Below are 16094 nucleotides of genomic sequence, written 5' to 3'. Positions count from 1 at the left end.
TTCCTCGGAGGAGACCCCGCGATTCTCAAGGGCGAGGATACCCAGTGGGGGGCCTGTCCGCACGCAGGATGAAGGCGGTGGGGGAACGGAGCGCTGGGATCAGGGACGGCTGGTCCCCAGGGGAGGGGCACGTGCAGACTGGGTGTCCCCGACTCCCTGGCGGCCCTCCTCGGCTGGGGACCGTGCAGAGCCCTCCCCATGCCCAAGCCGGACTCACCTCCGTGATGATGAAGAAGTCGTCCCCAGGCTCCCCCTGGACCACGATCTTCTCTCCGTCCTCAAACTGGACGGGCTCCAGGGCGTCAGCCACAGTCAGACGTTCCCACTTCTCCAGGGACTCTGCAGCAGGGGACACGGGGGGGGGGTGTCACGGGGGCCAGGGAGGGTCGGGGGGTCAGCTCCCCACCCCAGACAATCTAAGAAAACACCCACATGGCCAGCCCCAGGGTGATGAGGCTTTGCTACATCACAGGATGAACAAAACAGAAAGCAAATTTCTGTGCAGGAGGCCCGGGTATTTTCACAAGTGAGTTGGGCCCAGGGTGTACACGGCTCAGCAGGTGGACAGGATTCAGAACTGGGAGCGATTCTAACCTACATCACAGGCTTAACATAAATGACAGGCACTGGACGTTGAGTCCAAGTCAACCCAGGATGAAATGCCTTTGTTATCTTCAAAAGAACAGAGCTGCCTATATTTTTGCAAACAGTATAATCACAGCTCAGCACTAGGGCTACTAAGGGGTTTAAATAATTCAGAGGCACCATTCAGTGCCATTCAAAGAGCATACAACTGTCTTTACGTTGTGATAGAGCTGTAGTATACCTTCCATTATTTTAGGTCAAAATACTTCATTCCAACGGCAAGCTTACTTTGATACTTGCAAATTCTGTATATCTTTCCACCCTTTCTCACGCCTTCCCTTCCCCGTCATTTTCCACCCCTAGCCCTCAGGAAGGAAAAAAATAATAGCATGCTCCTTTTATAAGAAATTAATGATTGCCTGATTAACTGTTTCTTTTTTGGCCAAAGAAACTTTTCTGGCCTACACTTATCAGCTGCACTTATGTAGGTCAGCCGCTAAAAATACAAAGCAAAGCATTTATTTTAGATCTCGATTAGGAGGGGGATTTCTCTGCTTGAAAACTCCTGCCAGGGCCACACGTTGAAAAGGACACGCTTTTGACCAACCCCGGGGCTGGAGCAGATTCTGGAGCCGCTGCCAGCACGCTGGTCCAGCAGCCTCCATACCGGCCGGGAGCTGCCCCGTGATCCAGACCCCGGGCACCCTCAGAAGGCCGGCATGGCCACCTCGTGACGAAGACGCAGGTGACTTTGGAGGGTCACGGTTGGTGCCAAGGCGGAAGCCGGTGCCGGTAAACGTGTGACTGCTGCTTCGTTTCCCTCCAGGGTGATGAGAGGCGTTTGATTTTACAGCCTTGGGCTTAGGAAGTTCTCTTCCTCCTGTTTGAGCGGTGGGTTTTTCTATTGCATTTGGGACCTGGAACCCCAGTCCCGAGGTCGGAGAGTCACAGCTTCCACCCTCAGCAGCGTAAATCCCGGGAGAGAACTGCTGGAAGAGACGGAGATCGGGGCGATTCCTTGGCCCCGATTTCTGAAGCGGAAGCTTTGGGGGCATTTTTACTGTGTTCAGATCCCTGGGTCCCAGGTGTGGACGGTCAGCTCAGGTGGGAAAACGGTGACTGGCCAGGTGGGGCCACTCCCAACGCTGCCCTTCTGGAGGGGGGTCTCAACGCTGCCAGGGAGAGTGGCGGACACACCGCAGAAGAGACACAGAAGGCAGCCCTCAGTCAGTGGCAGCCAAGGGGCAGGCACACCCACCCGGAAGGGACTGGCCTCGGGGCCGACGCTTCGGGAGAATGCGGACCCTCGGGCCCTGCCTCACGGCCGCTGTCGCCCAGCTCTGAGCCTGACCCCGGCTCCCCTCCCAGGAGACCCCCTTTTCCTGCCTGGAGGCCTGAAGCCTGCTTTTTCTCCTTGAAATAGGGTCAGGGCAGGCCCCCTGAGCCGCCTCTGCTACCGCCCTGGAGCAGGAGGGGCCAGGAGGGGCGCGCCGGCTGGTCAGCCATCCTGCAGCAGGTGCACCTCCACATCCGTCCCCCAGGCCTGCGCCGTGTCCTCTGCCGGGGGACCGGACCCCGCCGTTGCCCGGCCGCCCCCCACCTTCCCCCCACCCCCTCACACCACCCCCATGTCACTAGCTCCAAGCAGTCGTGTCCTTCTTTCTGTAATTTGGAAAAAAAATAATCAGAAAAGTAGAAGGAACAACACAACCAGCATCTGTCCTGAATGAAATCACGGGACTACTTGGTCATGTTTGCCTCAGAGCTGTTCCTTGCAGACGCGTCATGTTACCGATGAAACCCTTTGTCTCGATTTGAGTTCTCCCTCCTTCCGCAGGGGCTGTGACTATTAAGGATTTGGTGGGTTTTTTTTTTTTTAAATCTTAAAGGGTTTGGTGAGTTTCCTCCCCATTGGTGGTCTTACACCTTTACTGTAACACAGCTTCGTAAACACGACCCAGCGCTGCCAAAATTGTGCAGAGACGCACCTTCATCTGCACCATCTTGTGTGTCCGAGATCCGTGTTGACACGTGTTGACACGCGGAGACCTAGTCCATGTGCTTTACTGGAGTATAAACCTGCCCCACACAAACACCCGGGCGCCAGGACCTTCCTGCGATGACAGATTTTAGGTTGTTTCTACTTTCTTGTCATTGTAGGAATTGCTGAAATGACCATCCATGTCCGTGTCTCTTTTTTTATTAACCAATTTTTTTAAAATTATATCTCAAAGCTCTTAATTTTTATTTTATTTATATTTATTTTTGGCTGTGTTGGGTCTTCATTTCTGTGCAAGGGCTTTCTCTAGTTGCGGCAAGCGGGGGCCACTCTTCATCGCGGTGCGCGGGCCTCTCACTATCGCGGCCTCTCTTGTTGCAGAGCACAGGCTCCAGACGCGCAGGCTCAGTAATTGTGGCTCAGTAATTGTGGCTCACGGGCCCAGCTGCTCCGCGGCATGTGGGATCGTCCCAGACTAGGGCTCGAACCCGTGTCCCCTGCATTGGCAGGCAGCTTCTCAACTGCTGAGCCACCAGGGAAGCCCCCTAACCATGTTTTTAATTGAAGTACAGTTGTGATAGTTTCAGGTGTATAGCAAAGTGATTCAGTTCTATCTATCTATCTATCTATATATATATATATATATATATATATATATATATATATATATATATCCTTTATCAGATTCTTTTCCCTTATAGGTTATTACGAGATACTGAATATAGTTCCCTGTGCTGTACAGTAGGACCTTGCAGCTTATCTATTTTATATACAGTGGTGTGTATCTGCTGATCCCAAACTCCTAATTTATCCCACCCCACCCTAACCCCCGCTACCCCCTTTGGTAACCATAAGTTTGTTTTCTATGTCTGTGAGTCTCTTTCTGTTTTGTAAGTAAGTTCATTTGCATCATTTTTTTAGATTCCACACATAAGTGATACCATATGGTATTTTTCTTTCTGACTTACTTGCTTAGTAGGATAATCTCTAGGTCCATCCATGTTGCTGCAAATGGCATCATTTCATTCTTTTTTATGGCTGAGTAGTATTCCTTTGTGTGTATATATATATATATATATATATATATATATATATATATACACCACATCTTCTTTATCCATTCATCTGTCCATGGACATTTAGGTTGTTTCCATGTCTTGGCTATAGTGACTAGTGCTACTATGAACACTGGGGTGCATGTAGCTTTTTGAATCATAGTTTTGTCTGGATATATGCCCAGGAGTGGGATTGCTGGATCATATGGTAGCTCTATTTTTAGTTTTTCGAGGAACCTCCATACCGTTTTCCCTAGTAGCTGCACCAACTTACATTCCCAAAAACAGTGTAGGATTCCCTTTTCTCCACACCCTCTCCAGCATTTGTTATTTGTAGACTTTTTGATGATGGCCATCCTGACCAGTGTGAGGTGGGATCTCATTGTAGTTTTGATTTGCATTTCTCTAATAATTAGCAATGTTGAACATCTTTCCATGTGCCTGTTGGCCATGTGTATATCTTCGTTGGAGAAATGTCTATTTAGGTCTTCTGTCCATTTTTTGAATGGGTTATTTTTTTGATATTGAGCTGTATAAGCGGTTTGTATATTTTGGAAATTAATCCCTTGTCAGTAGTATCACTTCCAAATATTTTCTCCCAGTCCGTAGGTCATCTTTCCGTTTTGTTCATGGTTTCCTTTGCTGTGCAAAAGCTTTTAAGTTTAATTAGGTCCCATTTGTTTATTCTTGTTTTTTATTTCCATTACTCTAGGAGACAGAGCCAAAAAGATCTTGCTGTGATTTATGTCAAAGAGTGTCCTGCCTATGTTTTCCTCTAGGAGTTTTATACTGTCCAGTCTTACATTTAGGTCGTTAATCCATTTTGAGGGGTTTTTTGTGTGTGATGTTAGGGAGTGTTCTAACTTCATTCTTTTCCATGCAGCCGTCCAGCTTTCCCAGCACCACTTACTGAAGAGGCTGTCTTTTCTCCATTGTATATTCTTGTCTCCTTGACGCCTTTGCACCCACGAAAGTGCACCTGCTTCTTCTCCTTCTCACTCCAAAGGTCCTTAGAAAAGGAGGCTAAGCCTCACTCACCACCTGCACCCAGAAGTCCAGCCTGGGGTTTTTAAGGCTGTGATGTTCCCGCAGGAACTCCTGCTGGACGGCTATTTCCCGCCGTTCCCAGGGCCTTAGCACTTAGACGTCACTCACTTTCCCAAGTGGGTCCCCTTCCCTGTCCTTAAGGGGAGCTGTTAGACACACACTGATTCATATTCCAACTGATTAAAATGACATAAAATTAAAATTCTCAAGTGCTCCACACAGATAAGGAACGCCTGCATCGCTGCCAAAGGTTCTACTGGGCAGGCTGGTCCAGAATGATACGTCATGGTCGTGTATGTCAAAGCAACTTCAAAACGTTGAGAAACTTCTGCTGCAGAGAACCTTGTTGACACTCCCGGCAGTCAATGGAAATGTAGCCGACGTGTCTCTCAGATCCCAGGACGAGAAAAGCGGGGGGCACACGAGAACCCCCATGGAGGAAAACCCAAACAGGTCAGGAAAGACGCTCGACACAGGTGGGCACAGTCACGAGCTCCAAATGGACCAACGTGGAGAGAATGGCGCTGATGGTAGAGAGACGGACACGCAAAGCACGGATGGATGGAGGGCGGACACAGTGTGTGTGTGTGTGTGTGTGTGTGTGTGTGTGTGTGTGTGTGTGTTCGTGGGCACATACATGCCTGCAAACACGATGCATCTGTATGTGTGTGCATGTGTGTGTGTGGGCGCACTGCACAGGTGTGAGCATGCATGCGTGTCCCAAACTTGCACGGCATGTGGAAACGGCTGGGCCGCAGCCCCGGGCGGCCGGTGGGGGGCGCGCACCCAGGATGGAGACCTTGCTGAGAAACTCCTCGTACATCCTGCGTTTCCTCAGCGTACTGCCCTGTGGGAGGGGGAGACACAGAGAAGCAGGTGTTCAGAAGGGCTTCGTGCCCCGACCCCTTCCACATTCCCAAATCCCCCAAGTGACTCTGAACTCCTAAAAGGAGACCCCGGAAGCCCCTCGAACAAGCAAGGGCCTGAGCGGCGGCCTCCGTTCGCGGCCCAGGCCTCCCTGCACCTCCCCCTCCGGGGTCTCCGTCCTAACCGCACACGTGAGGTTGGGCCTCATCCAGACCCACGGGATGGGGGGAGCCAGGAGGCCTGAACCTCGAGCGGGTTCAGAAGCCCCGGGTTCAAATCCCACCCCTCACTCCGTATCCACACGCCCCGAGCCAGCTGCCCCTCTCTGAGGCTCAGTTTCCTCATCTGGACGATGGGGTATCTTAATTCCTGTCCCACAGGATTCTGTGAAAGTGACGCGAGCAGACATCGATCAGCTGACATGGTGGGAGGACCTCGGCACCGCCCCCCGACCCGGCCTCAGACTCCCCATCGGCTCTCCGTGGCTCAGGGCCAGACCAGCGCTAAAGAGGCTGCGAGTCTCGAATCTGGAATCCTGGAGGTTCCCTGCCTCCCTCACAGAAGCTCAGAGACACCCCAGGGCCCCTCCATCAGGCAAAGAGCCCCACAGGGCTGGGACCCAAGACCACATCATAACTGGACCAAGAGGGCGCAGATGGGGCTCCTGCACCGCCGGCGGGCGGCCGTGGAGGGGACACGGCGTCCAGGCGGTCAGTGGCAGAGCCCAGGAGCCTTGGAGCCCTGTGTGTCCGCCTGCGGCGGGTCTGGACGCCTGCCGTGGCAGCATGCTCAGCTCAGCTCAGCCCCCAGCCCCCAGCCCGAGCCGAGCCGTCTCAGACCCCGCCGGCCTCGAGAAAGGCGTTTCTTTTGAAAGATAATTTATATTCCCGCTGACCTCCCAGCAGCTACGCCCACCCGCTGGAATGCAGGCGTGTTTGCCCAGGAACCCTAGACATTAAAGCTCGGCACAACTGGCCCATCCATCTCCCGCCGCAGGATGACAGCTGGAGGTGGCCGCCCGGGACCCTCGGGCAAGGAGACCCGCCTCCAAGGCTGACCACGGCGCCTCCCGTCGGAAGCTTTCCTCCTGGGATGAGACGGCCGGGGAGGCAGGGCCGGGAGCCCCCACTGTCGGTTCATGCATCACACAGGTGTCCGGGGCGCCGGCCCGTCACCTTGGGGGCTGCCAGGACCCCCACTTGGGGGGCTTTGCAGCGCATCTGCCGGCAACCCCAAGGTGGGCTTTGTGCCTGGTGAGGCTGGCCCTACGTACAACTCCCGTCACAGGTACGGGGCCTGCCCAAGGCCACACTGAGGGAAGGAGCCAGCGGGGCCTGGAACCCTCGTCCTCATGGATGCTTGCAGAGGACCCACGCTGGTCGGCGGCGGGGACGGGGCCTGGTCCGGCTCAGCTCCGCCCATCTCCCTGGTTCCTGCCGCCTCGGTTTCCACATCCCTGTGCTGGGGTCCCGTCGGGCCGACTTTGAGGAGCAGAGACCGCGGAGAAAGACCATCTACGTCCCACCACCAGCACCGGCCACGCCTCGCACGTCCTCCTGCCCCTGCAGCCGCCCATTCGTCACGTGCCCCTTCCCCCCTCCCCCCGCAGGGCAGTACAGCCGGCGCCCTCACCTGACCCGGGACAGATGGATGGGGATGGATGGGCAGGGCAGGGAGGGGAAGACAGCACTCCCTGACCTCCCACCTCACCGCCAGCAGCGGGGCCTGGAACCTCACTTCGGGGCTGCCTGTAGCTGGAGACACGGCCCCGCCCCCAGCCCCGACCCACTGGCGCAGGCGTGAGGCCAGCCCGGAACCCCGATGCCCAACGTGAGGTTCCTTCTGTTGCACCTTCGCTGCACCCCGCTGTCCCGCGGAAGCGTTCTGTCCTAAGACTGGAACCTAAAATGTCCGTGAAATCCAGGCCCACTGCCCCCCAGGCCCCACCTGCATGGACTGAGCCGGCCCCGAGGACGGGCTGGGGGCCTGGGTTCCGGCGGACCGCAGGGCTCTGGCCATAGCACACACACCCCTGGGTACAGAGCGTTCACAGCGGGCCTGCCCCCCGGGCCGCTCGGGGCGCAGCTCGGGGGAGGGTGCGAACCCGCCAGGCTGAGGGGGAATCTACGTCGGGTAAGATGACCCTTCGACCTGGACCGACCACTCCGAACACCTTTCCCCTTACATGTTCAATCCCGACCAGCCCTGCAGCCATTCAATGAAGCGCACACACACACACACACACACACACACACACACCCCGCCCCAGCTCCCACGAGAAGGGGGTCCCAGGCCCCTGCTGCCCCCACTTCATGGATGGGAGCCAGGGGCCCAAGCAGGTGGGGTGGGAGCTCAGCGCTGCAGCTCAGGACCTGGTTCCGGGGGTCTCGGGCCCCCCCAGGCAAGTGGGGCTCTGGAGACCCCAGCCCAGACTCCACAACAGGATTTTGCACTCATCAATCCCCACTTGAGGTCTCACATAAGATTCAGGGTGAACAAAAGGTACTGAAGCTTGAAAGAATGAAGTCCGGGGGTGCTGGCCCCTGCCTGGGGGCCCGGAGGGGGTCGAGCCCCCGTCCTGCTCAGAGGTGGCGCACGTGGCTGGCCTCGCCAAGCTCCATCCGTCCGTCCGTCTGTCTGTAGCACGTGGAGCGGCGGAACCTCTCGGGTCAGATGTTCGGGGATTCAGAGGTGGGTGGTCCTCTCCCTGGAGACACTACCGGCCTCCATCCCGCGTCCCCCACGCGTGTCCAGCTCAGGGTCCGCTCGTCACACGATGGGCGCATCCGAGTCCGCCCAAGCCACGGGCTGATGCAGCAACGGACGCCTTCCACAGACACTCCCTTCCGAGTGGGCCACATTGTCATTTTCTTCCCGAGACGCAGGGGCTCTGTAGGCTCCCAGCACAGCCGCGGCTATTCTTAGTGCCCGGGGATCCAGAATTAAAACAGAGGAAGCGCCAGCTGCCTCGGTGGTTTGGGAACTTCCCTGAATGTACTGTTCCAGCCACAAAAATCCCACAGCCAAGGACGACTCAGACGATGGCGGAGAAACAATGGCTTATGCAACGGGCCAGGTGCGTCCAGAGGAGACAGGGAGGGGGAGGGTGCCTGGGGCGCCTCCCCCAACAGACAGTGATCTCTCCCGGAGAAAACAGGAATGGGCAGGTTTAAGACCAAAGAGCGGGAGGCGCATTCCACGAGGACTCACCTCCCAGGGCAGGGCAGGGCCTACCCCAGTGGATGACCCCCGAGTGCACAGACGACGAGCCCCACGGAACAGATGCCCCCAGGACGGAACTGACCCCTCCCTGCACCACGAAGGGCCAGGAGCTACAGCGGAGCCGGGACGGCAGCCGGCAACCCCTTCTCCCTCGTTGCCCTTTGGAGGGGCCCCCGGGGCAGGACCGGCTCTCCAGGCTCAGCTGGGACTGAGCTCACAGAGCCTGTCCTAAACATCCCAGACCTTCCCCAGGCCTCCCCGAGGGCATCCCAAACCACAGCCCCCGCCCCAGCAACTGCATCGCCCAGGCTGGTCTTCAGGAAACAACCAAGGCTCGAAGGGCACCTGGCAGCGGCACGTCCAGCCCCGGGGTCTCGCAGCAATGTGCTCACCTTGGTCACCTCCCTCCAGGCCATCGGGACTCCTCGGATCCCAGGCCCACAGGAGCCGCCTTTGAGCAAACACCATCGCCAGCCCCTGGGGGCTGCCCTCAGGAATGAGCCTACCCCAGCCCAGGTCCTCCAGCACCACCCCTGACCAGCAGAAAAGCACCTGGCCCAGCGGTCACCTCTGGCGAGCACGGACAGCCAAGGAGTGTGACTTCCGCGAGGACGGGGCACTCAGCTCCCAGGGGCCTCTGCCCGGAGACCTGCGGCCACAAGCGAACCACCCCCAGACCAGAGTGGCCAGCCAGGACCTCCCTCCACCCCTCCCGAATCGGGACTCTCTCCACTCTCACCCAGAAGGCCCCCAAGTGCCCGGGCATCACCGGGTCCAGGGCGGCTCCTGCCACTTCTCTGCCCACACTCCTGCCGGGGCTCCCGGTGCACTCAGCGTCTGAGTCCAGGCCCCTGCCCCACCCACCACAGGATCCCAGCATCCTGTCTCCCCACTGGTCCACGAACAGGCCAGCCAGGCCTGCACCCCAGGGCCCTTGCACTGGCTGTTTCTACTGCCCGAACACTCTCCCCCTGGACAGCCAAGGGCTCCCTGCTCTGGGCCTCTGCTCGACACCACCTCGTCACAAAAGGGGTCTCAGGGAGGGGGGTCTCAGGGCTTTCTTTAAAACATCAGCCCCTGCCCCCACCTCTGCCCCTCTCTGCTCTATCATTCTCCGTGGAAACTGTCGACAGGAGATGTATGTTTGCTCCGTCATCTCCACCAGCACGTCAGCCTCCCAGTTCCCCGACGGGTCCCAGCGCCGAGAACCTGGCAGTGCGTGTGCAGGACGGACACTCAGCGGGCACGGGAAGGTCCCGCCTCTTCTGCCTGGGAGGGGCCTTCTCAGCGCACGGGCTCCTCTCCGGAGCCTTCCGTGAACACCTGCCCCGTTGCTCCCGACAGCCCCATGGTGAGCCTGCACAGGTGTGCGCACCTGCACCCACACCGTGCCAACTGAGAGAGGGGCTGGCTGCATGTGAGAAAACCTAAAACGACAGTCCCCAAGTAAGGAATCCTAGAGGCCAACAGCCTGCCCGGTACTGCGGTCCCACTGTGCCCCCAGAGGCCAGGCTCCTCTCAGTGATTCACTCCACCACCTTGGGGAACGCCACCTCATGGTCAAGAATGGCAGCTGGAACTCCAGCCATCACAACCACATTCCAGACAGTTGTAAGGAGAATTGGGGAGGAAAGCAAAAGGGGCTTCCCTTTTGTCTGCCTGCCTCTTGGGTAACCTTCCTGAACCCCCTCCCGACACTCACCACCCTTCTCATCCCTACTTATGGCCCCCACCTGGACACAACCAGGGTTCCCGTGAGATGCTTGGTGGGCATCAGACTCGGCTGGCTGCCCTCCCAGCCCTGGCGAAGTCTCCACGCAGGCACCGCTCACTCACCATGAGGATGCGCCGGTAGCTGTCCCGGTCGATGCCCCAGAGCTTGAGGTCCGTCTTGGCCTTCACAGTCGCTGCCCTGGGGGTGCCGTAGATGAGGGCCAGCTCCCCGAAGCTGCCGCCTTCGCTGATGCTGGTCACCCACTCTCCGTTCACATACACCTTTGGGGAACACGGGGACAGCGTCACGGGGGCTGGGGCCACCCACCCTCCGTCCACATACACCTTTGGGGGACAGAGGGACAGCGTCCTGGGGGCCTGGGGTTACACTGCTGCTTCCTGCGCGGGGAGCCCCCCGTTCCATCCCCCAGGAGGGCACAAGGCCGCTGCAGCCCCCAGATCCCTTGCAGGCGGGCAGAACTCGGCACTGCCCTGCCCAGGCCCAGGATCGGCCAAGGCGCCCACCTCACGCCCAGCCCTACCCAGAGCCGAGGCTGGACGGGCACAAAGGCGGAGGCCCTCAGCGGTCAGTGCCGACGAGACCGGCCAGGCCCCAGGTGGATGCACCGCTCCGGCTCCTGGTCCGCAGGAGAGCGAGTCCCGCCACCTCCCAGGTCGGCCTGCGACTCAGCTCCTCACCGACTAGAGACGGGCTGTCCACCTGGGCCTCGGGCTCCCTGACCGCACCCCAGGGAGTCACCCCTGCCATGGCGCTCTCGCCCCACCCGTGCGGGCCCCTCCACCTTGCCCACTTCGTTCACAGACAGCCCTCCCTGCCGTTCCTGCTGCCCGAGGCCCCGGGGAGCAGCCCGGCCCCTGGGCCACCTCCACCGGCAGGCCCCGCGGCCGGGAAGGGGCCAGGCTTCCCGAGCCTCCCCGGGGCCTCCGATCCCCGCGGGCAGCACCCAAGCGCCCGGGCCTGCGGTCAATGGGAGCGGAGGCTGGCGCCGAGGGCCGAGCCCAGAAGGCGGACAAGATTCCCTTTCAGCCTGGGAGGGCGGCGCCCGCCGCACAGTGTCCCTACTACCCAGGGACCGCACGTCCGCATCCTGCAAGAATGGCCTGGATTGTTTATTATGCAGATTCGCTTACTATAAATTAACACAACCACTGTTCATTCCCTCGATGTCAATGAGCTTAAAGAATGGTTCCCATTGGCAAAAAGCATGCATGTCGGGAAAGAATGGATTGCGATGAATCATGGAAGCAATTCTTATGGAATCAATGACTCATTATCCTGATAATAACCGAGGCACAGAATTGCCAGTCTGCGGGGCACCACGCAGGTGATAACGGAGTCCGGTGTGAGCAAGGCTGGGGAGCAGCGGCTGGCCTGCCCACAAGGTGGCAGGGGAATGGAGGTGACAGTTCACAGAGCGACCTAGGGCCTGCGCATCTGTCCCCGCGAGCCCCTGCCCGCACGGCGAGCCTGCACAATGCCCCTGCCGGGTGTGGGGGAGAAGAGACACCAGCTTCCGCTCAGCAAGGCCCTCGAGGAGTCAGGGCGACGCCCATCCTTCCCAGGAGGCAGGGAGCGTGTCCGCCCGGCTTTGCCCCGAGATGCTCCCCACAGAGCATCCCCGGAGCCGCCACCTGCGGTTTTCTCAAAGGGGACCAGAGTCTGTGGAGGGGCCGTCACGCTGACCCAGGCACGGCCGGGCTGGCACCAGCTCCCCTCGCGGCTGGTCCTCCCTCCACAGGGTTTGTACGTGTGTAAAATCCTCTCTGCATGGATACAACTCTCAAACCTTAACCTGTATGACCCTAAGCGTGCAGCGCAGTGGGTCTGCCCACCACTCAGGTCAGGGCGTGGGATGTTTCCAGGTGCCAGGAACTCCCGGGGCCCCTCGAGGGCTCAGGTGCCTTCAGATAACCGCGGTGCGGCTGAAAGGAACCCCAGCACGTCCTTCTGTGCAGGGCGAGTCTGAGCGCTGGGTCCGGTCCGTCTGTTCTCACGGCCGCACCGCCACTCCCCAGGCTGTGGGTGACAGGTGCTGTCTAGTTTCAGCTCTGATTCCGAAGGGGGCCTCAAACCTTCTCGCGTGTGACCAAACGCCCTCAGTCTCGTGGGTGATGCAGGGGGTCGGGGTGCACTGGCGGCGTCACGGGGTATCGCGATCTGCTGAACGCCGTCTCCCCAGGCTGCACCAGCCGGCCCTCCCCCGGCGCCCACTCCCTCGGTGCAGGGTCACCACAGCGACGTGGGCTCAGAGGACCGCAGATCTCGGGTTGGGAGCCTCGCCGGACGTACGGAGCCTGGGAAGGGTGTGCGGGGGAAGAAGGAAGCACTGCCTCGGACGGCTGCCGGGGGGCAGGCCACCCCATCACCCGCCAAACAGCACAGGGCCCCCCGGGGAACAACAGGGCAGGTGGCTTGGGAGAGGCACCAGCAGCGGCTGCACCTCCACTTCCCCAGGGTGCGTCCCCAAAGAGAGCGTAGGCAGCTGCCGCCGCAGGGCACACAGGACCAAGGGCACCTGGGCCGGAGCGCGTCACCAGGGGGCCGTGAGGACCCCTTCCTCACCGAGGTCCCGACAGCGCCCTCAGAGGCGTCAGAGAAGAGCATTGTGCGGAGGCGAGGACGGGCCAGGGCCGCCCCACGGAGCACAAAGGGCCATCCTTCTCGGGACACTGGTCTCTGTCACCACGGCCGCGCAGTGCCCGGCCCCACCCCAGCTGGCACGCAAAGGGGCTACTTCGTGCTTTGTTTCATTTTTGTTTTTCCTTCTTTTACAAGAAAAGTGGTGGGAGGCCCTACTGGGCTACGTTTTTGCTCCCGCCGCTGCCTCGGTGCCTCCGGCTGAACCCAGAGCTCCCGCCCGGCTGTTATCGTTCATTCGTTCACTCGTTGTCACCGCCGTGTCACCCCCAGCACCCTGGGCGCCCTGCACGTTCGAACTGCTGGGTTCAGCGGTGAAGAGTGTGTGGATTCCTGTTCACCGGGACTTACCGGCCGACCGGCCGGTGATCATCACACAAGCGTAACTGTCATGAAAACGAGCGCAGGCCCTGAAGACAAGGGAAGGGAGAGCCCCAGTCCAGACCGTCCAGAGAGGACTTCCGAGGAGGGGAATCCGAGCCCAGCCTGAGGGGCCCCCTGAAAAGACCAGGGGGAAGAGGTCTGAGGCGGGGGGACAGGACGAGCCGAGGCCCTGAGGCAGGACTGAACTCGGAGGTCACTGGACGCAGCAAGACCGCACGGGGAGATGGTCGTCTCAGGACCAGAAGGTTCCAGCACAGCTGAGGCCAGGTTCACATCTGGGATGCCTGCCCCCCCTGCCCCCCCCCCCCCGCTGCAGCTGGAGCCCAGCTCGGGGCGGCGGGAGGGGAGCAGGGAGGAGCGAGGGGCGTCCCAGAAACACAGCCTTCGACCACGTTACTCAACAGGTGGTGTGCGGACCAGGCGCACGGCATCACCTGGGAACCTGCGGAAACCCAGGCGCACGCCCCCCGCCCGACCCCCGACACCGGCCGACTGAATCAGACCCCCAGGGGTGCAGCCCAGAGGCCAGGATCTCAGCAGGTGGTGCTCATGCCTGCCCACGATGGACCAGCTCCGACTCGACTTTGGACGGAGGTGGAGACGGTGACTGGGTTGAAGGCACAAGAATCTGCTTAGTGAGACCTCAGAAGCAGCATCACAGGTAGCACTGCGTTTCCGTCAAGGGGGACCTGAGATGGGGACCTGGGCCCCGCCAAAACAGACGAGCAGCTGGGAACGCGAGGGGGGCTGCCTCCCCGCCTGCCCCCAAACCCGGGACACTTCGGTTCAACACTCGGCTCCACAGAAAACGGAAATTCAACTGAAATAACTGTTGGGTGAGTGGAGACAGAATCAGTCACTGAGTTACCCACTACACTGGATGGGGGGTTCCTGCGGCCTCAGCCCCCCTGCCCCCCGCAGCCACTTCCCACGCCACCCGGAGCCGCCCGGGCAAGGAAGCGAGTTGGGCGTGCCAGCCGCTGTTGTTTTTGGTTTCACAGATGGTGAGAAAAAGCTAATGGCCCAGCTCCTCGGCGTCCCAGGCTCCGGCCACAGAGAGAGGGGGGCGTCCAAGCAGGTGGGTCCGTGCAGGTGAGTCTGGGTATGTTGGTCGCTCTTCCCAGGTAAACCCGGTTCCGAGCCTCAACCCTCTTTAGCCCAAAACACCCGGGGAAAGCCGACTGTCTGGTTTCGCTTGAGAGGCAACTCCTCACAGAGACTCCCTCCCAGCTCCCCGTCCTCGGTGCCCGGTGCCCGAGTCACGTGGACCAGCCCCATGGGGTCAGCAGCCACTCCTCAGGGGAGGCCAGCCGCCAGCCAGGTTCCCTCCTCGGAACCCGCCACGCTCCTGGCCTCCTCCCGCCCTCCCCCCACAGACACCACGCTCTGCGAGGTGCCACAAGGCAGGGTCCCATCAGGGTCCCAATCCGCGTCTGAAGTGCCACTTACTTCCGGGGTGACCATGCGCCCCGTCAAGGGCCCGGTGTGGGGTGTGCATGAGGACCGGCCCCCTCCCCGAGCTGTCCTCACATTACCACCACCACACGGGGGGCTCTGGGTCACCTGTCCGTGATTCCAGAGCAGCCTCTGGCCACAGTAGGGCCACCAGGACCTCAACAGGGAACCGAGAGGGGTGCTGGGCCCCCAGACACACCCTGTGGGTGAGATGCTGCAGGAAAGCTCCACAGCCGGCTCGGGGCCACGGCCACCCAGCGCCCAGGAAGTGGCCGGTCAGCAGAGCGCGCCTGAGGGCAGGACGCCCGGGTCCCTGCACAGCCCCGTCGCCCACAGCAGCACGGCTCAGGGTGGCAGCCACGACGGCGGGCACGACGGGTAAACGGATAAACAAGACGTGGGCCATCCACGCAGTGGAGTGTGACCCAGCCTTCAAAAGGGAGGAAACTCTGACACCTGCTGCAACGTGATGAACCCTGAGGACGTGACGCCCAGTGGGATGAGCCAGACCCAGGAGGACAGGCGCTGTGTGGTCCCACTTCTGAGGTCCCTGGGGGCGTCAGGGGCACAGAGACGGCAAGGAGAGGGTGGGGGCCCGGGGCTGGGGGAGGGGGAGGGGATCCAGTGTTTAATGGGGACAGAGTCTCAGTTTGGGAAGATGAGAAAGTTCTGGAGATGATGGTGGGGATGGTTGCACAACAGTGTGAATGTGCTTAATGCCCCTGAACCGGACACTTAAAACGGTTAAGATGGCAACTTTTATGTTATGTGTACTTTACCAATTAAAAAATAAAAAGCAGAACACCAGGCAAGCAGACTGGAGGGCCGTGACCCGCGGAGCCTGACAGCCTGGGGTGCCCTGTCCCCGGGAGGCCCCTCCCACCTCTGGAGACTGGAAACGGCTCTCCTCCCAGACGTCTTGTGAAACGGGGAGCCCTGGGGGGGGGGGACTGGAGCCTGGGGTGGGGTACACACCCCCCCACAAGGAGGCCCTGAAGCACCAAAGGCCCCGAAGGATCGGGGAGGAACCGTGCTCCTGAGCCTGTAAGGTCAGCCGAGGAGCGTCCTTTCAAGTGGAAATGCTTCGTTCCACGAATAAACCAAAGTG

General features: G+C 59.7%; 1 protein-coding gene across 10 annotated transcripts in view; it reads right to left on the bottom strand.

The window, feature by feature from the left end:
• PRKAR1B (protein kinase cAMP-dependent type I regulatory subunit beta) overlaps window positions 1-16094 on the bottom strand; it is an 86145-nt gene that overhangs the window by 14466 nt on the left and 55585 nt on the right. For all 10 annotated transcript variants that reach the window (XR_009497768.1, XR_009497767.1, XR_009497766.1 and 7 more), the window contains 3 exons: window positions 10612-10770; window positions 5473-5533; window positions 218-339 (listed from right to left, as the gene is read on the bottom strand). Coding sequence is in view for 5 of the 10 variants with exons in the window: in XM_059898756.1 (XP_059754739.1) it covers window positions 218-339; window positions 5473-5533; window positions 10612-10770 (342 nt within the window). In the remaining 5 variants the exon portion in view is untranslated. The remainder of the gene's footprint in view (window positions 1-217; window positions 340-5472; window positions 5534-10611; window positions 10771-16094) is intronic.

This window comes from Balaenoptera ricei, chromosome 15 (genome assembly GCF_028023285.1).
Source record: "Balaenoptera ricei isolate mBalRic1 chromosome 15, mBalRic1.hap2, whole genome shotgun sequence".
Lineage (NCBI taxonomy): Eukaryota > Metazoa > Chordata > Mammalia > Artiodactyla > Balaenopteridae > Balaenoptera > Balaenoptera ricei.
Note: the sequence above shows the minus strand (reverse complement) of the source record. Positions and strands in the feature narration are given on the sequence as shown.